General features: G+C 39.0%; 1 protein-coding gene across 6 annotated transcripts in view; it reads right to left on the bottom strand.

The window, feature by feature from the left end:
• The window catches only part of ehbp1 (EH domain binding protein 1), a 162,242-nt gene extending 136,945 nt beyond the window's left edge, over nt 1-25,297 (bottom strand). For 5 of the 6 annotated variants that reach the window (XM_086258878.1, XM_086258880.1, XM_086258882.1 and 2 more), the window contains exons 1-4: nt 24,916-25,297; nt 23,881-24,360; nt 1,437-1,494; nt 1,240-1,335 (exon numbers count right to left, since the gene is read on the bottom strand). In XM_086258878.1, the coding sequence (XP_086115004.1) occupies nt 1,240-1,335; nt 1,437-1,494; nt 23,881-23,984 (258 nt within the window). In that variant the 5' untranslated portion in view covers nt 23,985-24,360; nt 24,916-25,297. The remainder of the gene's footprint in view (nt 1-1,239; nt 1,336-1,436; nt 1,495-23,880; nt 24,361-24,915) is intronic. The other variant, XM_086258879.1, reaches the window with a different exon arrangement.
• Between the last annotated feature and the right edge of the window lie 2,658 nt (nt 25,298-27,955).

The raw sequence follows: 27,955 nt of genomic DNA, 5'->3' as shown, positions 1-27,955 counted from the left end.
TCTACCAAGGCAGCAGGCTTACAGACTGCATTCTATTGCCGTTTGATTTGAGCTCCATCCAACTTAATGGTTGAATGGTGCCTTCAATGGTTTTGCATTTTGTCTCATTACCAAAACAGCTTTATTACTTCCTCTGAGACAGGAAGTGGAAGTGGGCCTAAAAAAAAGAGAGGCACTAATAGTACAGTTACGTTCAACAACCACAGACTTCAAAAAACTGAGCTAGTACACACGAAAGCAGACGTAAGGATTTGTTTTTACAGATGTCTGGAGATGAAGTCTTTACTCTATTTGAGGGTTTCTGTGTCAAGTGCCTTGGGATTGACTAGATTTTCATGTATTTAGTATCCAAATTGTTAAAAGCCACCACCACCACTTTACAAAGCAAGACAATTATGGTAGAGATTTGTGGTAGGAGTTATGGGTAACAAGATACTGAGCTCTGAGCTGACCTGTCAGCAAAAAGGCCAGTATGTTTAAGTAAGTCAGACAAGGTGACAGATACCTGTTTAAGTGTATAATAGAAGCAGAATTTTTGGCATAAGCCATTTGTAAAGATCATATTACACAAGTGTGATTGAACATTTTATTAAACTAATATTTAATTACCAAATTCAACCAATCATGATGCTTTGACTGAATCCTTCAGCCCCTGTGTCTTTAGCACTTTAGTAGCATGATGACAATTCCATGCTACACACTCTAGATTTCTATTAACCAAGGAAGAAAAACTGCCTCAGAGCATCACAGAGTCACCACCATGCTTCACTGTAGATGGCATCATTCTTCCACCTCCAGACTGCCTTCTTTTATGAAAGGTAATGTTTTCTTCTCTTAAGCTCTAGGCCTGATAGGTTTATGGCTTTAACAGAAAAACCTGAACTCTGGAAGTTAGAAATTGTTTGTACAACAATTGATTTGTAAATTTGTGATCTTGTGAAAGATTCATTAAGGAATTGTAGGCAAAAGTCAGGAAAATTAGCATTTTATGTTAAATTTAGAAAAATATTAGCTGTGTTGAGCAATTTTAACCGTCTGTGTGTGCTTTTGGTATTGAAATCAACTGGAAAAGTTCACATTTTGCTATTAGGATTAGTTTGATAAGGGGACTAAATAAGTGTGCTTCCAACTAAATGTATATAAATGTTTAGCCTAACATTTTCCCAGAAAAGTCTGAAAAATTAGGGCTAGAGTTTCCTTAAAGGCCTGTTTTACACAGATAATAGAGCAGCAGGTTACCTTAAAAAGAGTGACCGTGATCTCAATGTTTTCTGGTACCGGCCACACCACGACTCCTCTGTAGGGGTTTTTGATGCCAGGCTGCCAGCTGTGAGACTGCAGGACAGAAGGATGGATGATGAAAAAAAATTACATTTGGAAATAAGTGGAAATTGAAAATTTTCTTAAACTAAAAATGCATCTAATCCAATACCAACCTTGGAGGATTTCCGTCGACTTCTACGCGTCCAAACCACCACCAGTTTGTCTGGTTGCCTGTGAGAAGAGAGAGAAAAGAAAGATTAATGTAAAAAAAGGCCAGTCCATCCACTTCTGTGCTACACTTCAACATATAATTACTGTCAGTCTAAACTAGATTGTATTTTATTGCTTCAAGTTTAAAACCCTGATAAGCCCTCTGCTCTGCACACACATATACAAATACCTGCATAGTCTCACAGCATGAATAAATCATGATGAGACAACTAAACCCCAGCTTTGTCCCTGCAGACTGCAGCACAAACAACAGGATGCACACTTGCAGAAATACAGAGTATACACATACAAGTACGAGTTTAGTCTAACAGGAGAAAAAACAAACAAACAAACAAACAAAAAACAAATAGGGGTCTGAGAGTTAGGATAATCTGATCCAGTCCAGGATGGAATCAGCTGTAAGGTGTAATAACCACTGAGATCAGTGCACGAGCTGTTAGTGGCAGAGCTAACACAGCATGGAGGAAGCAATTTGGAGAGATTTCACACCTGGGATGCCAACAGCACATCTTTCAGCCCAAATTCACCAGAAAAACAGTCACGAAAAAGCCTTTTTTGTTGTACATGAACATTAGTACATATGTGAACAGACAAAGCAAACATTGTTATCAGGAACATTAAAAAATAAAAATGTAACATTCATGCCCAGAAACAAAAATCAGTAGATTAGAGATTGTGACCATTTTACAAACTGCCATGCTAAGTTCAGTCACATGACAAGGCAGTGCTGTGGTGGTTAGCAGTGCTGTGGTGGTTAGCACTGTTGCCTCACAGCATGAAGGTTCTGGGTTCAAATCCGCCTCCCACAGGACCAAGAACGTCCATGTTAGATTATTTTAGAAGAAATATTTACTTATTTTACATCAACAATTAAAGTTGCAGTCTAATAAAAAAAAAAGTTTTTGTGACCTGATGTAATTCCTTATTTTAAAAAATATATTAAGTACTGCTGCATAACATTTTTTTAAACTGACAAATGAGATGACAGGCAGCAGTTGAAGGAACAAACCAATACAATTTTTTAAACAGCCTCAAGACAATGCAGGGTGTTCAGAAGAGGAGTGGCTGTAGTTCAGATTAGGCATCTAAGTGCATTCTGAAATGCAGCTGATGGTGCTGCGGTTCATGTGTTAACTGCTGAGGCATACTTTGGCTTTTAGTCATGCTTAAGCATCTCTCTCACTCACTCTCATGGGCAAGCCTCCACTTCATGCTGTGAACCTCTCCAGCTTCATGGATAGCAGTCTGTAGCTAATGCAGACCTCTGGTTTTCCACTGTCACGAAGAAAGGGAGCGAACTACTCTACGTGTATTCATCAAAATAACTTTATAAGCTCTGTGAGTGACTAAATAACAAGAAGCTACATCATATTAATATTGCTATCAGTTACAGATGCACTAATCCAGATTTTCCTACTTCCAATATCACACTAATACATTAGCTTTTGGTATCTGTTGATAATGAGTAATGACATAATACCAGTGTTAAATCAACAATTTTCATCCCTCTCTGTGAGAAAGACTGGAAATCATTCTTTAAATGCATGGTAACATAAATGTTGACTTAAACATCGCCCTCCCAACTTTACATAAAGCAAAACATAAATACAAGGTTATACATTTACTGAATTTGGTATATATTAATCAAATAATGAAAAGCTTCCCATAGTGTATAATCCACAACAAACATCTTTCTAGTTTCTAACTAGTTTGACCTAACATAAGGAGAAGTCAACAAATTAAATGAATATCATAGTATTGAGTTTGTGTCCATTTGTGTGAATCACTGGCTATGAAGACTGATGGATTTTAGGAAACGCTGAAACAGCAGAGTTCACCACGGAGGAGAAGTAGTGCCAAAAAAATATCTAGATAAAAAAAAAATTGAGCATGTGAAGAACAGACTTTTCCTGTAGTGGACAGTTTGTACTGTTTTAACACTGTTTCATTGCAATTAATTGGTCTATTTTATGACTTTGCTCTTCATCGTGACAGCAGCTAAGCTTAAGACTCAACAACAACACAAACACGAGAAAGAGTAAGACAAATAACATTTTCATGCCATTTTCTGCTGACAGTACACAGCTAAAACCTATAGATAACGGTTTACAGAGCGTCCGTGTTGTGTACAACAAACATGCCAGTCTCATTAGAGAGAGGGGAGCAAGCGCAACAAACTGAAAGTAAAACATTTGTATTCTGATACAGTCCTTAAACTGTTATGAAAAAAAAAATACAGTAACTATAATTTGGCAGTGGTCTAGCACATCTATTAAGCACTGTATATGCTAGATTCAGCGATAAGACAGAACTTTTACTTTGAAGGCAAATGTTCTCTGTTTCCTGTTTGCATTGCACCTTTCATGTTTCAGAGTTTTCGCTACTACATGGTGACCAGTTGGTGAGTGTTAGCAGGCAAGTCAGCATCTATGTCAGCTTCTATGCAAACTACAGGCAACTGCAGCAATGTGCTAGCAACTAAAGTATCAACAATGTGACCAATAATTTCACTAACAAATCGACAGCAATTTCCAGTAACAGTCTTCAACCGTCAGGGTGGTTTGCCTACCAGTCGGCGTGACTAAGACCTGAATAATTAAACAGCAGCACATTTTAAACTTAAAATTCAGAATGAAACACTAAGCCTCTTCATGCAGATTGGTATTAAAATCCAGATCTGCATCATGAACTTCTGTATCTGCAATATTTTAGTGTAAAGTACTGGATGTTAAACACTAGATTTATGCATGCACCAGCCTTTATGTATAAGATTTTTAAGAGAACAATAACAAAGGAAAAGAATGACAGACAGTGTTACAGAGAGCAAAAAGACAAGAGAAAAGAGGGAAAGAGTGAAAAGAGACAAGAGGAGAGGGGAGAAGAAAAACGACATAACAATTTCAGCCTTGAGGAGAGGCCACACATAGAGGAGCTATTGTCCAACAACACATGCCATATCAGAGAGAAGGCAGAGACACACAAATATCACCCTCCCTTTGTCTCCTTTGTACAGTATTTGTTGAGCTATGAGAAAAATTTAAACCATTTGTCTGCAGGCTATATTATTTCAACGCCCTTTTTTAGTTGTGTTCAGCTACAACTTCAAGGCTTCATTCTGTGTGTAACATTAATCAATGAGCCATCAGAGGGGAATGTCACAACACAAAAACACAAATGAGATGAAGACGGCCACAAAAAGGCCTGAGGAAAAACTATTAAAGTGGCATTCATCAGCTCTCAGTCATACCAAGAGTTCACTAGTAGAGTTCACAGCTAGATTACAGCCTTATGTTTACCCTAGATTTGAAATTTAGTTTAGATGTTTTATAATTTTATAGTATATGTTTAGTTGGTTCTGCTTTCTCTTCATGTAAGAACTTTGCAAAGTGGCATCCAGAAAAGACACCAATAGGATAAAGCACAGTACACAGATTAGAATTAAGCCAAGAGTGCTCTGGCCAAAATAAGCAGCAGTAGAACAGAAATTGGTGATACCCACACAAATACATACAGCAAAACACAAAATAAATCTGAAACAAATTATTATGAAGTCCAAACCCTAGGAGCGTTTTGTCTCATACTTGAGCATGACCACTACCCTTCTGAATGTTAAGACCTTCACAAACTGGATGCCTAAAATCCGTACAGATATTTTTTTGCTTTAAAAATATTTTTTTAGACTCACCTACTCTTACTGCAGCTGATCACGTCAACCGCATAATTTCACTGGATGAATTTGCAGTACTTATTTTTTTGAAACAAGTATTTTATAATCCAAATAAGACCTGACCAACTAGCATTTGGCAACATTTGCACTCGTAACTCAAATTGTGTGCCGTTACTGAATACATAAAGACAGTAAAATAATAGTATTTTACTACATTCATACTGCTAGACGCTGCTCCTGGTAAATGTCTGAAATGATTTCTCTGCCTCCTCAGATATGTTCCCAATTCTGCCAAGAACTCAACCTCCCCCACTGACATCCTGAAATATGTACAATGCGCCTGTGATACACCTTCCACTCCTGGACCAAACCATGCCTTCTCCTGAGAATTGGATGGACCCAGAATCTCAGTTTTTACATTTTTCGTATTTATTCAGGAGAAAAATCAGCCCCTCCAATTAATTTACTCAGTAGGAATCCCATCGCTTTTATTTTAAAATTTCAGTTCATGTTAATCAAGTACCCTCACCCCCTCCAGTCTTGGGTTGGACTCTGTCGTCTCTGAATATCCCAAATATCCCAGAAAACCACAAGCAAACTCAATGTGGCCACAACATAGAAAGAGAATAATACATTTATTTGACATAGATTTATTTTACCAACAAAGATTTCCATTTAAAGAAAGATAAACTAAAGGTCTGGAGCTCCAGTCAACGAACTGATACCACAGCAAATGGATTGGTGTTTATATAGTGCCCACTCAAAGCAATCCTACACAACAAGCCCCGTTCTATTCTATTGGCAATTTGGGGTTGAACATCCTGCCCAACACACAGACTAGAGGAGCCACAGGTCAAACCACTCACTTTCCCATTAGCAGATAAGCTGCTCTATCAAATTGAATACAATTTGTTTAAATAGCATCAAACAACAAGAACAGTTGCTCTACTTCCTGCACCACAGTAACCTCAGAATAAATTAGTAAAAGACACAAGACACAAAAAAGTGGAAGGAGTCTGGGCCAGCCACATAAAGTGCAGTAGGATTCAGGACTTCTCTAAAAACAGACTACCAGGATCTCCATCCTGAAAGCAGAGAAACACTCCCACAAGGAGGTCTGGGAAATATGGAGCGCCTTTTCCGGCCTCCCCTCACAAAAGTACTCCATACCCAAAACATTTCATAATGAGAGAGCGGAGATGGGCAAAAGACTAGAGACAGGAGAAGCTGAGAAAGGTAGTCCTCATTCTGATCTAAAGATTTGAAGTAAAAAAAAAAAAACAACTGGTTCATGTACTGCTAACGCTGTGCTCGCCAAGGCTCCAGGACAGAACAAGGACCACTTCCACCAACTGTCAAAGACAATTGAGTTGGAGTTTGCTCATAGTACAAGAAATCCACTGGAGAAGCTGCTGCTTAAAATGCACCATTATTTTTTTCAAAGCACTAGGCAATTAAAATACCCACAGAGGAGCACCCTATATACCGCTTTATTTGATAATTTAGGTAAGATGGTGTAGGTGTACCCTTACTTGACTCTCACTAGCAGAATGGGAGAGACAGAAATTAAAGAGGCAAAAAGCATGAAATAATGAGCACAAAAGTGTGCGAACTAAATGGCAATACAAGAGGGAAAATGTTCTAAAGAAGACAAAAAAAAAAAAAAGTGAAAATGATATTCGAAGAATGTTGAAGAAAGAAATGAAAAGACTAAGAATTTGTGCATGTGTATGTTGGGAAGAGATGGCAGATAAGACTAAAGTGGATATTTCTTATCCACAAAAATGTGCATTTAATGAGCATGTAGTTATTTAATGTTCCCTTAAACACCACATCAGCAATATGTGGAGTCCATAATCCTGAAGTTACTGTGGAGTATGTGTTTATAGACTTCACAAACACCACCTACCAACAGTTTCCATTTAGTATAATTAACCAAAAATTACCAGATTACTTCTAGTAGATTTCTCAATCAATTCAGCTTAGGATCGATATCTCTAAGACAAAGAGATATTGACATGGAGAAAGAGAAATTTAGACCAAGAGAGATCAACAAAGAGAGATAAGAGATAAAGAACTATAGAGAGATAGAGTTAAGAGATAAAGCGAGATATTTAATCGCATCATCCTGCTCCTTGTGCTCTATCATAGTGATGTATGGAGTCCACTCAATAATCACGACCTCTACATGTAAGGCTCTGCAGATATACATTTTACATTCATGTTTAAAAAACAACAACAACAACAACAACAAAAACCCACACCCACAAACAAATACCTACTGATCATTAGCATTCACAGGAGAGTACTCAAACTCTCAGAAGAAGAAACTAATGCAGATTAGAAGGTCATTTGAACCTAAACAGAGCTTATGAATGGATAGAATATCTCGTAACTGTCAGAAATGGACAACTAAGCCAGATCATAAAGAAGTATAGGCTCAATGACCACAAATTGGCAAGTGAACAAAGATGACGCAATTCCTCCTGAAATTGTGCAGTGAAGTAAGGAACTCTTAGTTTATTTCATTCACTTAGGTAATTCCGAATTTCAATCAGCAAAAGGAACAAGGACAATGAGAAAGGGCATACACACACATGCACACACATGTCCAATATGACGTTTAAGTGTTCACTGAGCTTTTCAATTTAAGCTGAAACATCTAATTTTGTTGTTCTTTTTTCCTATTAATATTATTTTAGAAACTGTATTATGATGCTTTCAAACAAGTTTTAAGAAACTCATGTCAATAAAGCACCTTTGAATTTCAATTGATAGACAAATTCATATAGAGAGAGACAGAGACAGAAAGTGAGAGAAGAATAAAGATGAATAAAGAGAAACTGATAGAGGGAGGAAAAAAATAGGGAAAGCAAAACAGTGATTTAAAGAGACAGAAAAAGAGAGGGAGACAGAAATACTGACAGAAAGAAATACAGAGAGAGACAAAGTGTGATCTGACAACTATTGTAAGAAAAAAAGCATTTCTTTCTTATCAATTCTTAAAAAAGGGTCACAAACTGCATGAGAGGCTGATTTCCCAAAAAGTGAAATAATGTCACCATCTATAACCCCACAGAAAAACATGTGCAGCTTAAACCAAAGACAGTCAAATAATCTCGCGCTTCACTGTTTGCACACCTCAATCCCCCTGGATAGCTGGAAGTGAAGGGTGTGTCAGGAAGTTGTGGCTGCCATATCTCCCCTGTAGGCAGGAGAAAGGAAACACTTCATTTTGGCATGACAGTTCTAAAACCAACACGTATACGTGCACACACACACACACACACACACACACACACACACACTAAGAGTGCAGGAAACCCAAACACACAGCAGGGCAGGGCACAGCTAAGTTTTGGTGGCATTGCAATAAAACAAGTGATAAACACAGTGATAAAGTATCATGTATCTTAAAAACACAATAGACACTTTGGCAAATTGCAAGAAGCAAAGCTGTCCACTAAATAATGATTTCCATTTTTATCCAGCTAAAAGATAAATATTCTTCTTTGTTTGCTGTATTTTTAACAGTATCCTGGTTTGTGGTATCAAGGACATTAGAAAACTAAGTTTTCCAAATAGAACTGTCATACTCAAATGTAGTGAGCCACCAGCCATAAAAAAAAAAAAAAAAAAAACCCAGGGATGAATGCAATGAAGAGAATTCTTCTTTGACATGTGACATGCAGTGTAGGGGTGCAGCGCTAACTGACTGCCACAAGCGCGTAACGCCAAAGATCTGGTCAAAATGAGAAACACACAGTAACAGCCCCACCATTAAAAGCTTAGCAAAAGAATGTATTTGTCATACCCGACCTACTTCGTAAGTTCTGACTCAGTAAAGACAGCAATGAGAGCATTATTTGGAGAGGGAACTGTTTTCACTGGAAAACAGCTTCCTTAATATTGTAAGTCCATTTAATCTTATTTACAAAAGGGTTTGTTTGGGGGTTTATTTTATTTTATTGAGTTCTGTACTTTTTCCCCAACATATTGAGGAGTATAGTTATGCATGCAAATTAAACAGCCTAGTATAACTTTCCCTTCTTAAGTTGAAGCTTGTTGCGATAATGAGTTTCCAAGATTTTGGAGTGTATCAGTGGAAATTTTTTTGCATATCCATCCAAAAGGGCAGTTGTGGGGTCAGACACCAATATCGGACGAGCGCACCTGGTTTGTGAGCTCCGTTCGAGCACATTCTAAAGGTGTTTGATGGGGTTGACGCTTTGGCTCCATCTTAAAAGGTAAAACAAAAACAAAAAAAGAAGAAGAAAAAAAAAGAATAAATGCATGAAATGCATGGGTGACTCTTGCAACAAAAAGGCCCAGGGATACTCATCCTTAGGACAACAAGGGACAGGAGGAGAGTAATGGGGAACTAAAGGAAGGAAACTGTTAATGACCTTTCCACCTCTTAGGAATTTCACTTTTTAGAGAGCTTCCTAGTGAAAATCAATGTCAAAGTTTTGTTTTCATAATTGCTGAAAGCCAAATTCTTAATTGAAATTAAAATCTAACTAATGACCCAGCCCTCATTCCTGTGGGCATTTTGATCCTTTTAATGAGAAGACTGAAACAACTTGTAAACATCGCCTCTTAAGCTGCAACTGAGCTTTGAAGAGGACATCTAACAGACAGATTTTCAACACAGTAGTGCTTTATAATCATCTTGCTGTGTGCATTTTGTAAAATCTAAAAAACTTTCCTATAAAATCTGAAATTTGTTCCTTCTCTCTTCTGGCCTGCACTGCCAGTCATTTGACCTCCAATTATACAACAGTAAGTCAGTGTGTCTGTGTGAGCCAAAAGCTGGGTCAGTGACACAGAGTTAATGCTGAAAGCACTTAAGCCAAGTACAAGAGTCTGGAGTGAAAGCTAGAGAACCTCTCTAATCAGCTTGTGTGCCAGTCCATGAATGTTTGTTTGTGACTACTGTAATGCCAGGTTATGTATTTCTGACAACTTTATGTATTTGTGGATTTTTTTAATTAAAATGACCTTTATAGACTAAAGACACAGAACAGCTACAGTCTTTAGTGTCTAATTTAAACATTTGTTTTACTAACCTCATTACTTACTGGATCTTGCTGCTATAAAAACTACAGACTGGAGTGTGAATTGGAAAAGCAGAGGATTTTTCCAGACACTTCTAGACTTCATTATTTCCACTGAACACCTAAAGACATCAAGCATGAAGATTACTTTGAAGCATTTCCCATTCTGTAAACAGCCTGAGTTGTTTCAAGCCAGAAGCTATTATTTTTCAGAGCTCTTCTTAAAAGGATAGCTTTGTGGAGGCAGCAGTAGCTGAGAGCTTAACTGCAGAAACAGACTGAAGGTCAAGTGTGGCCAATTATGAAAGGTCTACCATGGCTGAGAAGAGGGACTAGCTGAGAGCAAGGTACAAGGAATAAAAGTGGGTAGGCTGGATGGATGAAAGTGGAGATCAAAGGCTCCATCATACCCTGAGGAACAGAGGTCAGGTAAGAGTCTTTTAAATCTTACCCCGTGAGAAAGCACAGGAAGCAAAGGGAACAAAATGCTGCTGCTGGCTAACAGCACTGGCCTGCAGATGAAGGGTTAAACTCTCTGCACAGAGAGTATGGAAACTTCTGGTAAATAAAACAGTGTTTACCGTATTTTCACGACCATAAGGCGCACTTAAAAGTCTTAGATTTTCTTCAAAAAGTACAGCGCGCCCTATAGCGCAGTGCGCCCTGTGTGTTGTAAGGAGGACGTAGTAGAGAACACCATGAGAACGCTAAAGGGTGAAGTGTGGGCGCAACCCTGAAAATGGCAAAGAGACACGCTTATGAAGCACAGTTTAAACTGAAGGCCATCAGCTACGCGGAGGAACATGGAAATCGAGCAGCGGCAAGAGAATTTAAGATTAACGAATCGATGGTTCGCAAATGGAGGAAGCTAGAAAACAAGCTCCGGCAGGTCAAGAAAACGCAGCTGAGTTTCCGCGGACATAAGGCGAGGTGGCCCGAGTTGGAGGAAAGACTCGAGCAGTGGATCATCGAGCAAAGAACGAGCGGGAGAAGCGTTTCGACGGTCACCATTCGGCTAAAAGCAGTTTCACTTTCACTTTTTATGAAACGGTGCCATTTTTCCATCCGGACCAGGACTACGGTAGCGCAGCAACTTCCAGCGGATTATAAGGAAAAGCTGGCCATCTTCTGCTCCTACTGCAGCAAACACATCGGGGACAAAAACATCCAGCCCAGCCACATCACAAACATGGACGAGGTCCCGCTCACTTTTGACATCCCGGTGAGTCACACTGTGGAGAAGAAGGGGACCAGCACGCTAGCGATACGCACAACGGGGCACGAAAAGTCTTCCTTTACTGTTGTGCTTGGCTGCCATGCTAATGGACAGAAACTGCCGCCTATGGTGATTTTTAAGAGAAAGACTTTGCCTAAAGAGAAGTTTCCAGCAGGAATCATCATTAAGGCAAATGAAAAGGGCTGGATGGATGAGGAAATGATGAAAGAGTGGCTGAGGGAGGTGTATGTAAGGAGACCAGGTGTTTTTTTTTTTTCCACGCATCACCATCGCTCTTAATCTGTGACTCTATGCGTGCCCATCTCACAGCCGACGTGAAAAAACTAGTGAAACAAATGAACTGTGAGCTTGCTGTCATTCCGGGAGGCCTGACAAAGGAACTCCAACCGCTGGACATCGGTGTGAACCGCCCGTTCAAAGTAAGGCTGCGAGCGGCCTGGGAGCGATGGATGACCGATGGAGACCACAGTTTCACCAAGAGTGGAAGGCAGCGCCGGGCGAGTTACGCCACAATTTGCAAATGGATTGTAGATGCTTGGGCTAACATGTCTGCTGGCACTGTTGTTCAAGCTTTCGCAAAAGCCGGCATCATTTCCGAGGAGCCGCACGGCACGGAAAGTGACTCTGACAGTGAAGAAAGTGAACCTGGCATGTTTGATGGAGATTTAGCGCAGCTGTTCAATTCAGACACAGAGGATGAGGACTTCCATGGGTTTGATGATAAAAATGTGAGTACCAAACTTCGTTTTGCTCCTGCTTTATTTTTAAATACGCACACTTGTATGCTTGTGTGTTGTTGATGATGACGATTACTGGTAATAAAAATGTGAGTAAGGTATCGAACTCAGGTTTGCTCCCGCTTTATTTTTAAATACGCATACGGTACTTGTATGCGCCCTATGATCCAGTGCGCCTTATGTGTGTGTTAAATACAGTAATGGCACACATAACTGAGACTGCGCCTTTTAGTACAGTGCGTCTTATGGTCGTGAAAATACGGTAAGTTGTCCCAATTTCTGGGAATGGCAACTGACAAAATAAAAATAAAATCAAATAAGTGAGAGAAACAAATGAGCCATTTACACACGGGGAAATGGTTGACAAGATGGCGTGTCTCTCTTGTTTGTGACAGGAAAGTGCAAACTAGCAAACAGATGACAGCCGCATGAACCATAGCTTCATTACTTTGATAAAAAAAATGAACGGCTGAAGTCAGGTGTGCCAGAGTAAACTTGTGCACAACAACCCATGATGCACTGGCATATGATGATATCACAACAACACAAAGAGCAAGATGTTATGAGTGAATATGTGCTTCCCACCAAAAGATCCCTGCATATAATCATTCATTTAAAAAAATAAACAGAGAACAAAAGGGTTTCATGAATCACAGTGGTAGTAGGAAACCAATGCAAATAATGATCAACATGCATCTTACTTCCACTCTAAGGGAAAACACAACAAGAGCCTCAGGCACAGATCAGGCACAGCAGGAATCATGTAGATCATGAATTTGGGAGCAAAATAATTAAGAATGAAACTACCTTTCAGTGGGAGAAGTGAGGTAATAAATCCTTTCTTCCCACACCACCATTCACCAACAGCCTCGGGGAGTGACTGACACTGTACGAATCACAACCATCACATGCTTAAGAGCGCACACAGCAGAAAACAAGGAGCCCTGGTGAATACATTTCTAAATTTAATGATAGATAAGCAGCCAGGCGACTGTCACAGTGCTGATATTTGTGAGTAATCAATTATTTTGTCTGAGAATCAAACTGAAGAGAGAAAAACGAGAAGATTTTAAAGTCTTTAAGATAATTTGCTGGCAAATGAAACTGCTTATGTTTTAATTTCTCTCATATTATAATTCAAACAGCAGCTTAAAAATGTTAACTCTCCAACACATCTCTCCCACTTTAAATAAAATGCCTTTATTCTCATGGCACAGTCATTAATTCACCCATTTTCTTAGCCACTTATCCAAAGCAGGGTCACTGGGGGCTGAACCGATCCCAGCATGGCCATGTTTTCTAATAGGTTTCAGGATATAAGCTTCAGTCAGAGTTAAACAGGCGGAAAATGTAATTTACCCGATATAGCATTAAATTAATATGATCATTATTATGAGATTTATAACAAACTGAATTTGCCTCTCTATAGTTTACAGGGAGAGCAGAATTCTTAGGCAAGTTGTATTTTTGAGGAATAATTTTATTATTGAACAACAACCATGTTCTCAATGAACCCAAAAAACTCATTAATATCAAAGCTGAATGTTTCTGGAAGTAGTTTTTAGTTTGTTTTTAGTTTTAGCTATTTTAGGGGGATATCTGTGTGTGCAGGTGACTATTACTGTGCATAATTATTAGGCAACTTAACAAAAAACAAATATATACCCTTTTCAATTATTTATTTTTACCAGTGACACCAATATAACATCTCCACATTCACAAATATACATTTCTGACATTCAAAAACAAAACAAAAACAAATCAGCGACCAATATAGCCACCTTTCTTTGCAAGGACACTCAAAAGCCTGCCATCCATGGATTCTGTCAGTGTTTTGATCTGTTCACCATCAACATTACGTGCAGCAGCAACCACAGCCTCCCAGACACTGTTCAGAGAGGTGTACTGTTTTCCCTCCTTGTAAATCTCACATTTGATGATGGACCACAGGTTCTCAATGGGGTTCAGATCAGGTGAACAAGGTGGCCATGTCATTAGTTTTTCTTCTTTTATACCCTTTCTTGCCAGCCACGCTGTGGAGTACTTGGACGCGTGTGATGGAGCATTGTCCTGCATGAAAATCATGTTTTTCTTGAAGGATGCAGACTTCTTCCTGTACCACTGCTTGAAGAAGGTGTCTTCCAGAATCCAATCCAGCCACGGGCCCATCCATCTGGCCCATCAAGACTCCCTCTCATTTCATCAGTCCATAAAACCTTAGAAAAATCAGTCTTGAGATATTTCTTGGCCCAGTCTTGACGTTTCAGCTTGTGTGTCTTGTTCAGTGGTGGTCGTCTTTCAGCCTTTCTTACCTTGGCCATGTCTCTGAGTATTGCACACCTTGTGCTTTTGGGCACTCCAGTGATGTTGCAGCTCTGAAATATGGCCAAACTGGTGGCAAGTGGCATCTTGGCAGCTGCACGCTTGACTTTTCTCAGTTCATGGGCAGTTATTTTGCGCCTTGGTTTTTCCACACGCTTCTTGCGACCCTGTTGACTATTTTGAATGAAACGCTTGATTGTTCGATGATCACGCTTCAGAAGCTTTGCAATTTTGAGACTGCTGCATCCCTCTGCAAGATATCTCACTATTTTTGACTTTTCTGTGCCTGTCAAGTCCTTCTTTTGACCCATTTTGCCAAAGGAAAGGAAGTTGCCTAATAATTATGCACACCTGATATAAGGTGTTGATGTCATTAGACCACACCCCTTCTCATTACAGAGATGCACATCACCTAATATGCTTAATTGGTAGTAGGCTCTGCAACAATGCTTAGGTACATGTCAAAGTAACATGCACATGGCAGGACGGCAGGGCCCGAGGTGTCCCTACAGAACATTGCCAAGAGCGTCACAATGCCTCCACCAGCATCGCGTGCCAGGTTTTCCGGAGGTAAGCGACAGACACAAACACATAACCCTGACCATCCATGTGATGCAAAAGAAAGCATGATCCATCAGACCAAGCCAGCTTCTGCCATTGCTCCGTGGTCCAGTTCTAATGCTCACGTTGTCACTGTTGCCACTTTCAGCTTTCCAACAGCTTGTCTGTTGTATCCAACCACACAGGTCAGCCTTGGATCCCCATGTGCACCAAATGAATCTTGTGACCCAATATTGTTGAAACTGTTCAGCCGACATCAATTCACTTATGTTAACTAATTGTGGTAAAGCTAAATCATTCACCACTGCATGTCAAAATGTAAATGTAGCTTTATGCTGAAGGTGACAAACTTTCAATAGGTGTGTTTCTCTTTTACCCACAGACTATTGAGTTTGGTGTGTTTGACTGCACATTAACCTCCTCTGCTGCACCACCCTGGCTGTAATGCCACTGGTCATTGGCAACCCCACAGGGTGCTATGATTGGACAACGAAGCAAATCATCCAAAGAGACCCAGAGGGGGGAAAAAAAAAACCACTTTGTACTGCAAGAGAGGATCCTAAATTCCACCTATGTCAACTATATTTTCCAAAACCGCGTTTTAAAACTGTACGAACTGTACAGTTCCAGATACACACACAGTATGAATCAGCCTGCAGATGCTGCAGCAGTGCTCTGCAGGCTGATAAATGATGAGCAGTCTTCAGGGCTGTGTGTTTTTTTCTGGCTGACAGCAGCAAAGTGAAACACACCAGCAGAGTTTATCACATTTTACACCCCATTGACTACTTCACAACCCTGCAATGTTTCATGTCTATTAGTGTGCGTAGGAGGAGTGTGTAAATGCCCCGTTTTTGTCTCATGATTGCAGCACAGAACAACAACACTTGGGTGAATTCTACTGCAAAGCAAGCCCCCCTCAAAAAGAAAAGCAACTGAGGTGCGACAGACGAAGGAAGATAAAGTAATCGGGAAAGAATGGAGAGGAAAGATAAATGGAGAGAAAAGCAGTCATTTCACTGTGAAAGCTAACCCAGAAGACATCAGTGAGCTTGGGGCAAGAAAATAGAAGAATCAGAATTAGAAAAAGAGGCGATAAACTTCAATAATAAAAAGCTCAAGCACTAAACATAAAAATTGCTTTACATTTGCTATAATTTTACATTTTACTTGTGTGTTTCTAAATAAACAAGCATGGATCGTAAAACTGAAACAAAAACAAAGGAGATGTTTGCAATTAAGTAAATTCAATCCAGGGACAGAGTTATTTTTCCCAAAACCTCAAACATAATGACAATCCAGATTTTATGGTTTCATCCAAAATTCCCGGACAAGAGAAATGACAGCTCTCTACTACAACCTGGCAATAAAAACCCTCTACTGGTGCCAAAGTTATACTCGGGAATCTGTCAAGGCCTTCAGATTTAAAGAGAATGGAGAGCCACGTCAGACAAGTTGGCAAGAAGAGGTTTCTCTGGCAGAGAAATGAGATGGACGCTCGCCATAATGCACACACGCTCAGCAGAAGACAACATGTCACAGCCTAACGCACGCTGGTCATTTCCACTGAAAAGGTTGGCCATTAGTCAACTGTCAGCCAGATGCTTCAACTGTGGAATTCATTTCTACACTTCACGCATTTCACAACACTCAAGTACATAATAACTGTGTTAAGAACACCACTTCCACTGCATTTCATGCTTACAAAGACACTTCAAATTTAAATTTCTTTTCAGTGCCCACTACCACAAACTGATTCGAACAATAAGAGCCTGATTAATGTATAATAATTATTATTATAATAAAGTATGAACCAAAGGAAAATCCTGAGCACTGGAATAACATTATTGCTTTAACCAGTTTTGTAACGTGTGATTATCCACTTATTAAAAGTGATTGAATTTTACCCTATACCAAGTTCTACCAAATACTAGCCAAGAAAAAAAATGACGTTTGTGGCTAACACACAGTCAAAGTCAGTTTGCAGATCCCTCAACAACAACAACAACAACAACAACAACAAAAAGGCTATGAAAATCTCCAAATGCTTTCTTCATCTTGTCATCCAAAGCCCTACCTGAAAAACCACCAACCTGTCAAGCTGTACCAGTTTCTACTGCCTAATTCAGTGACACCGAATTATTGAATTTGATAACTACAAAACATTTTATCACTATTCAGACATTCATGAGACACTTTATGCTGCTGCATCAAGGAAGTGAAGAAAAAGTTATAAGTAGAGCATTTTGTGCCCTAGGGGTCAAACAGCAAGCAATGGATGTTAACCAGCTATATAATGTGTCGCAATCAGCCCAATGGCTGATATAAAGTTAATAGGGAATTTATGCACACACCCATCACTTCTGCTCAAAAATTGTCAACATTAACCAGAAAAAAAACCCAAAGATTTCTGTCAAATAAAGGTATCTCATGTTCAGCAATGCCTTGACTGTCTATTCATGCTTGCATAGTCATCTCCACCAAATGCCCAATGAAAGCCAGAAAAACAAAGAATCTATAAAGTGCTTTCTATGATAAATTCTTCTGCTGCTTGGATCTGCAGCAGGACCCCTTGTCTCCCCAAAGCAGATGGGAAAATCCACTTGTCTCTGTGTTTACCTGATAAGAGTGTCTGTGTGTGTTCAAAATGTCTAAATTCCTATAAAAGTGTGGACGTATGCCTTCAGGGTATGTGTGCAGTCTTTGATTGATATGAAGCTTCTTCCTCAGAACTGAACATTCCCTGTTATGTCACGTGGGTGTGAGGGAAGAAGTGATGATTAGCCATGCTTGCATGAGCAAGACAGACCAACCATGTAATCAATAATGTCTCTGTGCTGATTGCAGTGTGCAACTCCCACGTCTTCTGTGTGGGTCTGCAAGACCTACAGTACTCATTCAGGTAATACTTTGTATATTTAGGGTCTGAAATAACACAAACTGGCTGATTAAAAGCTTAAATTTACAGCCAATATGATACCATGTTTTCTGATAGAAAAGCTGTTAATCTCAGTGGTTTAGAAAAGCACACAGAGGGGCAAATTAATGTCACACTCAATTAATGTGAGATTAACTGTGAGAAAGTGAGAGAGACTGTACAACCTATAATATAGTATAAGGCAAATAATGATCTAACCCACCCAGGTCACATCACCTGATCAGTGAGCGTGTGAAAGTCTCCAAGCTACTCTATGTTGTCACCAGGAGATTACCAAAATTATAGATTATCAGCCGTCAGAGAAATGTCCCAAGCACATATAAGCCTCCAAAAGGCCACAAAACATCTACATTCATAAATATTCACAGACAAAAGCACACAAAAAAAACATGTTAAAAAACATTCTCTAAAAGAATTATAAGTTACAAACTTCCTGCCACTTATTACGCATCATAATTACCTGCTTTGAATGAAAAGCAAGTGATACTAATGTAAATATTTCATCTAAAGACAGAACAGTCTTGCTGCAAGACTGAATGGTGTCTCATTTCCCTGGCAAAGAAAAACAGTGTATTCATTAAATTTTAAATGGTTCGTCAGCATTGATCCTGCAGTCTGAAACGGCTGTGTGAGTGATGTTCTAACTTCCTGAGCTGCAGAAATCAATCAGATAGAGCAACAAGGGCACAGATAAAGGCTTGAAATCACTTTAAAAAAATATAACAACAGGAAAGAAAACTCCATCAATCACATTTCTGCTTACATTAGCAGCAAACTTTCCCACACAGGAAATGATCCAAAAGTGTAAAATGATTGATGTGGTTGGGTTTAACAGGTAGAACGCTTTTTCACAGGCTGTATCACCAATTCAACTGACAAAAGCGGACGACAAATTCGGGCTGTGTAATATATTGATGCTTTAGAACTTACCAACATGATTTCAGAAGACATTTAGAATTTATATCCCTTTCTCAATGTACCTAAAAAGCTCACTTTCCATATTCTCCTTCAGCAAGAAAGGAGACAACACCTGTCCAACAATCAGGAATAACTCATTGAAGGCATTTGTGAACCAAATACTAAAACTACATGTAAGAGTCGACAGTTTGCAAATCTGCAGGATTTGGGAGCCACAGTAAGAAAGAAGGTACCCTGACTCGCACAAAAAAAAAAATCTGTCTTTCACAGAAAACAGATATTTCTCTTCTCTGCATTTTAACATGTTACTCTGGATGCAAACTAATATGCTAAATAACCAAAGTCAGACAATAAACTTTATAAAAATTCAAGGCAGCAATACTTGAACTCCTCCCATGTTATGAAAGGTTGAATTACTGTTTCTGTCAATGTAGTCTGGGGAAGCATTATGGCTTTACTTCCTTCCCCCATCTGATGGTGGGTAAACCAGTAAAAATAATAAAATGTTCAGTGTGCAAATAAACAGATTATATCTTTACACAGCTAAAGCTGTTTTTAAGCCGACTGTGACCTCACCTGCTGCCTTTGTAGAGGGAAAAAAAGCAGACATGTCAGCATGACTAGTTGAGTGGATGATAAAAACACGTGACAAGAGAATCAATATCCTCAGATGCCCTAAATTCTTACACAATTCTCAAAATATGAAAACATAATAATACATGAAATTAGTGAATAAGACACTAAAATTTAAGCATATGAGTTGATTTAAGTTTATACTGTTTTTCCAACCTATTTAAGAAGAATTTTACTGCAAGATCTGGGTAGCAGAGACTGAACTCCACAAACTAATCTGACCTTAAGTACATTTCAACCACATTTAAATGATATTATGACTATTAATTCTTTCAAATGGATCCTATATACACACATACAATTTTTAAATGGAACTCCATTACATTACACTTAGTTTTGACAAATTTCTGAATGCTGCCTAACTTTTAGTTTTCTTTTTCCCACCTGTTTAACTGGGGTTTTAGCACCTCAGTATCAATCAGTGTTAGGACTGGGCGATATGGCCTAAAATCCATATCACGTTATAATTTGAAGCATGTGCGGTAACGATATATATCACGATATATTCTTTTCTTCTGTATAACGTATTCTACACACTATAAGGCACACTTAAAATCCTTTAATTTTCTCAAAGAAAACAAAGAGAGAATTCAGCATTAATGAATCAATGGTACGGAAGTGGAGGAAGCGCAGTTTTTGGCTTTCCCCATATTCCAAAAGTGCTTCGTCTCTTTGCTATTACTGTCGCCCGGCATAATTTGCAGATGATATTGTTTGCAGCCGCTGCAATGCTTTCGATCAAATCAGTGTGAATAAAAACAGCAACAAAAATGGTAGCTGAATAGGCAGACCCCACCCTCATCAACTTTTGATGCAAACCTAGTCATTTTGTTCTACAAGCAGGCCTGAAATATGACAGAAACCGCACAGTTCAGAAAAGACAGTCAAAGGTTACACCTAAGCTTTCAAGGGCAACTAATAAATTATTCACGGGGACCATCCCTATATCACACACATTCTTCCTATTTGCTTTTTGGTTCATATCACTGGTATTTACTGATATTTTAATAAACAAAAAATGTGGTTTATGCCTGAGGAAATTAAACTCCACTCAAAGAGAAACAGAAATTTAAAAATAAATAAATCAGACAATAGAAGTACACTCATTTACATAAAAACTTGGCACAATGAAAAATGTGTACAAACTTTCAGTTAAAACATGTATTCTTTATAAAATTTGAAGATTATTCAAGCTCAACCAAAGATCATGTGACAAGAAGCAGCAAGCAGCCTGAGGCAAAGGAGTTCAACATGAAGGAAAACACGTCCTTGAAGTGACTATTTGAAGTCCAGTTATCAAGATTGTAGAGATTACTCTACTAAGCCTTTGAATATTTGAAATGCTTTTATATTTCACACTAAGCACAAATCACCCACACGTGTACATACAGGCACATGCAGGAGTACTGACACAAAGTAAGCATTCAGCCTTTTTCTTCCTGTTATTGATTACGAAAATTAAAAAGAACTATGGGCTTTTTTTTTGGTTCAGTTGGTTTTTGGCTTTGTTTTTTTTTAAGACGTTATGAACCATTTGAGCTCTGGGGGCTGCTTCTAATATGATTGAAACACCCCACTACAGCCCTGAAGTGACTGCTCACCTGATACATTTAAAAGAGTTTTTCTGGCCACAAGAATGACTGATACACTAATTTGACAAAAACTGGTGCATCTGACACACAATAATGTTTCATATGCCTATATACAAATACAAGAAAGAAACTGGTTGAAAACTGTTTAAGCAGTTTGGTTACAGATTGTGTCTACAATTGTGACTGCTGTAACACAGGAATTTGGGTTCAACTTATCTTCACAGCTTTGAGCAAAATGCAAAAGCACTTGATCTCTAAGGATCAATAAATCACTGCAGTGCTGATTACCTATAGATAAGAACTGTATTATATAACAACAAATGGCTCTGTATACACATTTCTGGCATATCATAAGATGAAAGCACCTCTCAAGACTGCAAAACAAAGTGTACTACTGACACTGAGCTGAGCCCACCCACCCTTTGCTCTGGGAAGAGAGGTACATTTTTGTCATTCCTTTCTCCAACACGTTAACATCTGTCCCAGGTCGAAGCTCTGTGGGGCTGTGTTAGTCACGCCTACGGCACGCTACTTGAGAATCTGTGTCTGCAGGCTACATCTTTACCTTACAAGCCCAAGCTTTTCCCTCGTTACAGGGCACACAGCTCCAGGCATAACTGTAGCACGTATCTACCTATCTCTCCACTTCATCTCCACATCTAAAAGCACAGCTCGTCCGCCTCTTTCATAGATTCAAATATTTCTGGCATACAACCACAAGATGAGCCACTAAACTAAAACTAAACAATATTAACCGATTAAAAACACTGCATGTATGTTACTATTGCAGAGTATGCAAGTGTGCAGATCATTTTTGTCATATTTCTAACAGCGTTCACATCTGACTAAAAGAAGCAGGGATGAGATTCGTGTCACTTAAGGGTATGGATGTCTTAGTATGGTTTTAAAGCCTGCAAGGACCTGCCTGCAAAACAGTCTAATTATTAATTCAATAACCAGCATTCTTGCTGTGGTGATGCCAGTATGATTACACACAAGTGAAAATGTTTTTTTGTTTATAGATATGTACAAGTCCTATAAGCCAAGACTTGTGAAAGACACGCCTCAAAAGGCACCCTTTAAAACCTGACACACAACAGAAAGTATTACTTCTGGTTAAATTATTCTTCTCATGTAATGACTGATCTATTAAGAACATTGATGGTACATAGAATGAGATGTCTATTACCTTTACATGTAAATTTATAAATTTACACTACCAATTAATATCATTTTAAATCTGTACGGTTCAAACATTATTTTCACTCCTGTGCAGTAAAGCTGGCAACTTCACAAAAGGAAAAGCAGTGCATTTAATTTTAAGAAACTCTGTAATTAATGACTTCTCATTGGCATCTGTTAATGGCAAAAGCACCTCATCATCCTAAAAAGCAAAAAAGGCACAAAGGGCTGAAACTCAAATGGTGTAGATCACAGCTTGGCATTTAAAACAGCGGTCCCCAACCCCCGGTCCTCGGACCCGTTCAGGTCCGTGAGTCGTTTGGTACCGGGCCGCGAGAGTTGAGGCTCAGGTGTGAAAAGTATGGTTTTCAGGGTTTTTAATCGGTTTTCAGCGTTATTTTGTTATCGTTTTGATTGTTAACTTTGTTTTCCTGGGTCTTTTCATGTGTGTTATGAATAAATCTTATTTTTTTCGGTACGGGTACTAGTTTTATTTTGTTGTATTTATCCGCGATCCATTAAAGGCCGGTCCGTGAATATATTGTCAGGCATAAACCGGTCCGTGGTGCAAAAAAGGTTGGGGACCGCTGATTTAAAACACCTAATACTGGAGTCCAGACTAAATCTCAACTTATCCTGTTTCTCTCTCAAATGGGAGTAAACACTTGATTTCTGCTACTTTTTAAACCTTTATCAGAGTACGATGATCTGCTACTTAATAACACCTCTGACAAGCAGCTACATGTTTTATCAATCGCTGTGGAAATCATGTACATCACTGTTCTCTGTATGTCTGCAGACTTTCCTAGCTATTTGCTTGGTTTTCTACTTGGGCTGGTTCCCTCTCATCTCTGTACATACATGTGTAAAAACCATAATCAAGAGTTTAAGTCACTTTTAAAGGCTGCAGTCTCCTGTTGATCAATGTGACTTCATGTAAACTTAATCTGACACACAACCTTTTTTAAAAAAGGTTGTGTGTCTGGAGTTCATCAACTTACACTGTTCTTGAGTTGTATTTATGTGACTGTTTACATTAACCATTAGATTTTTCCTGTGAATGAGACTTAACTGGTTATATTAATAATTTGTATATATGGTGAGTTTGGAGGTCAAGCTGAGATTCCCAAAAGCATCCCTAGAGCTGCTAGTGGTTTGCTCAAGAATATCAACAGAGGAGTGAGCGGAGGAAGAGAAGGGGAGTGAAGCCAGCACATCTGGTTGAAGTGAAATCTCTCTACTGCATCAAATCCACATCGATACACAAGAAAAAAAGAAACATTTTAAAAGCCAGCCGGGCTCCTCCCTGCATGCCTGTACACCAAGGAGACTGTGAGTGTATGTGTGTGTGAATTATGGCCACCAGGAACAAGCTCGACATTCCAAACACACACACACACACACACACACACACACACACACACACACACACACACACACACACACACACAGAGAGAGAGAGAGAGAGAGAGCGAGAGAGAGAGAGCGAGAGAGAGTTTTCACTAGGCTTCAATGACAGCAATGTGGTCGCTAAAAACTCACCATTTCTTAGTACATTCCACCATTAGTTCCTGATAGGAAGCCACGAACTGGAATTTAGACGCATGCTTCCCCACACGTTGCAGTCTCTTCCACACCGAGGCCATGTTTCTTTGGGATGCGGGGTAGTTTCTGCGTGCCTATCCCGTCCTGGACTTCCTTCTTTGGGCTTCCCTTCGCACGACTTCACGCTTGTGTTTATCTGAGCATATCCAACCCGCATAGACACATAGTTAATGTTTTACCGGAAGCACTTTAAAAATAATAACAAGAACGACACTAAAAAGAAGAAGAAGATGATAAGGACCGTCTTTAAAAACTGGCGGATAAATCCAAACGTAAGGAGGTGAAATCTCTGCAGCAGGAGACTAGGCTTGATTTGTAGAAACGCATGATGCTAAGGAGAAAAGCACTCCACAATTTCGAAAGGCGTGATGAGTAATCCACTGGGTATAAATATCATTTTTCCATCTGCTGACCTTCCTGCAAAAGAAAGGAGGGGAAAAGACACAGTCGGTAGAGAAACACAGAAAAGCCCGGAGTATCTTTGACTATGTCACAAACCCACTAAACGTTATAGAGATGCAATTTACGTAAAGCAGCTGCTCCGTTATCACTGGCTTAAGCTCTGCAAATGTTACAACAAGACAGTTTATCTGCAGAGCACTTTGTTCATGTATAAGAATGCAGCAGCACTTAATGCTGCCAACACGGCGTGTCGGGGGGGGGGGGGGGGGGGGGCTATTTGCTAGCATGTTTGATAATAAAATTTGAATTTCTGCAATGAAATAATGAAAGAGAAGCACTGACATCACACTAAAACAAGCTCTTTCAACCACACAGTTAACAAAAGCTGCAACAACATGCACCACCTGAAAATGAGACCCCACTAAAACACGTTTTAAACACGGACAAATTAGTGGAATTCCTCGGGAATCCAGGGAGTAGTCTGCGCCGCTGTCCGCCGCTAACCGGGGTGATTCAGCTTCCAGGCTAACGACTTTACATGTGAAACTCCTGAGGCTGTGTGACACTCACCTTACTGCAGCACCCAGCACATAATGTGTTATCAGCAGAGATGGCGAACTGTCTTAAAAAGAGAACCAAGAAAACAGACGAGTGAGAGTAGCCTGCTTGCTGGCTAATTGCCGCTTTCTCTATGCTGCAGCAACACCAGTCATACAGCTAGCTAGCCCTGCTAGTGACCACGGCTAGTCACCACAACACGGCACGAGCGGAAACCGTAGCCTGGTACTCTGCTCCTCAGGTAAGCGCAACCCCCGGAACTCAAAAACCGGCGTTTATTCACGGCTGTCCCGCAGCTAAACTGAAGCAAAGTGAACCGATCCCTGGCAGCAGGGATCCTCTTAGTTAAGTAGTCCGATAGTTACTGATACTTTGACTGATCTGTTTATCTGAAAAGTGCATAAAGTTAGGCGAGGTCCTAAAAGATTTCCGTTAGACGAAGCTGCATTTTCAGGATAATTGAAAGGACAAGGATACTCTTCAATGAGTCTATTAATCAATCATTATTACAAGCCAAGGAGACTAAATTATAATAGGAATAAATAAACATAGTATTATTATTATTATTATTATTATTATTATTATTATTATTATATAAAAAGTTCACTTGGCTGTAAGTCTTTTTTAGTGCAAAAGCTGATCTGATCCCCCACCTCCCCCACAAGTATCCCTTACAATATGAGCATTTAAAAAGATTAAAACTAATAGTGCGTAAAATTCAAACTAAACATTTTGATTGATTTTAGACATGTAAAAGAAAAAGAAAACACAAATAAGTAACAAAAGAGCATTGTAAACAGATAAACAAGAAAAGGGATACTGAACTGCCATCAACAACATTATGACCGGTCAGTTTACATACTGGAAAAGGAGTAGGACGAAGAGTAAACTTATGTAATCCTGCCTCTAAACTGTATGGACTGAAAATAAATTGAAATTCAAAACAAATAAGTTTAAAAGATAAGAAAATTACAGACAAATAAAATCAAAACAAGACAAAAAATATAGAATAAGGGTTAAAAAATACAGTTATACCGACAATATTTCTTCAGTAATATTTTAATGATATCATTATAAGCTATTCCTCAAACTTGCTTATCAAGTTTTTGCGCAAGGTGTGTTTTATTTTGAAGGTTGATGCCCCTACATCCTGTCTTGGTTCAGGCTGACTTCACTGATCCTCTCCTCTCCATCATTTGCTCTGCCGCTTGGATGACTGAAGGCTGGAGAAACGCCTCCAGACATCAGCCATTGGTGGCATTTTTGTGCCTGTTTACTCATTCATGAGGCATTTCTAGGTTGTTGTTGTTGCTGTTGTTATCGCCCCTGTTAAATCCTACATCCATCAAACACATCCTTTAATCCTTCATAGGATGGGTTTGCTGCTGCTGTCCCCAGACCTCCTCAAGTCACCATCAAGCATCTGGGAAGTCAAATATCTGCAGTTTGCAAAACGATGTGGCATTTAAATGCAGTATACAGTAACACATTCCTCCTTTTTAGTGGGTTTCAGCTATACACATAAAAATAGCTTTTTGCAAAATGGGGAAACAAGTATTTTGTCCCTGTATGTAATAAGTAACATTAAAAACATGTAAGATAAGATAAGATAAGATAAGATAACCTTTATTAGTCCCACACTTGGGAAATTTGTTTTGTCACAGCAGGAAGTGGACAGTGCAAAAGTTATGAGGCAAAAATTAGAATACAACAAGAATAAATACAGTACACAACTGTACAGAATAGAATAAAATAAAATACTATATATATAGTAGAATAAAATAAAATAAATATACAATAAGATAAAAATAGAATACAAATACTATATACAACTGAGTAAAAATACAACGATGACAGAAAGGATTATTGCACTTAGTATTATTGCATATGTATGGATGTGTGTGCTTGATCAGTTAAAGTCTTTATTATGGAGTAGTCTACATATATGCATCTTTTGTCTGTATGTATTTTGGGGGGGCCTGTTCTCATTATGCAAAGTCATATATTTTACTGGATCATGATAATTAACATGATAATGTTGCAACAGGTTAGTATCTTATATGCTGCTGGGATTATTCTAGATTAGATTATTTCTAATCTGAAATATCCTGAACAAAAACTGGGAGCTGGTTCCACAGGACAGGAGCCTGATGCTCTGCCTCCCATCTACTTTTCCAAACTCTAGCAACCACAAAAAAGCCTACAGTCTGAGAGCAAAGTGCTCTATTGGAATATTATAGTACAATGAATTCTTTAAGTTATGTTATGATGTAGGACTTTTATTCAATGGGGGAGACAATATTAGTTGATAAATTACAGTTTTTGTATCTACAATATACAAGAAAACAGCAGAAACAGAAATCAGCTTAAAAAAGACATAAATAGGGTGCAGCTACATTAAAACCACACTACTTTGTACTACATTGTACAAAAAAGATCCCATTAATGTTTTCATCCAACATCAGTGGTGGTGGGTAGCACCAGAGGGAGCAGTCGTATTTCCCCTCCCCTTGTGGACACATCCCTGCTTGAAAGCCTGGATCTACAGCAGAGCTTCACCCTCAGGTTTGTACTAATGAAGATGAGACCTCCATCTTCTGGAGGAGGAGTTGTCTTTCACATGTTAAGAGGAAATAAAACACCCACTGCCCATCAGAAATCAGTAAACCCTCATCTACACACACACACACACACACGCACACCATTGCAAATGCTTCACACACCCCTGTTAACCACAGGCCTGTAAATGCAGAAAGAAGGAGGCCAGCACTGCTGAGGGAAATCCAATATGAGGCAGATTAAATAAATCTCAGAAAAGATATGGGTATAATAACAGGAAATTGATATCTTATCCTTTTAGATGTTGCTCCGGGTTATGAGACACATGTAGGATGGTGGTGCTCTTTATTTTTCTATTTTTCTCTCTGGAGCTGGTTGAATAGTAAAAGTTTGACTCCATACGTAATAGATAAAAAGCTAGTGTAACTGTATTTGTGTTAAACGGTTTATTGATAAATATGCATCAAAGAGACAGTTGATTTTCTTACACTTA

This window comes from Aulonocara sp. 'chitande type north' Nkhata Bay, linkage group LG13 (genome assembly GCF_057382095.1).
Source record: "Aulonocara sp. 'chitande type north' Nkhata Bay isolate Kocher_YH1m ecotype deep benthic linkage group LG13, A_spYH_male_GT1.1, whole genome shotgun sequence".
NCBI lineage: Eukaryota > Metazoa > Chordata > Actinopteri > Cichliformes > Cichlidae > Aulonocara > Aulonocara sp. 'chitande type north' Nkhata Bay.
This window is presented reverse-complemented; position numbering and strand designations above follow the sequence as displayed.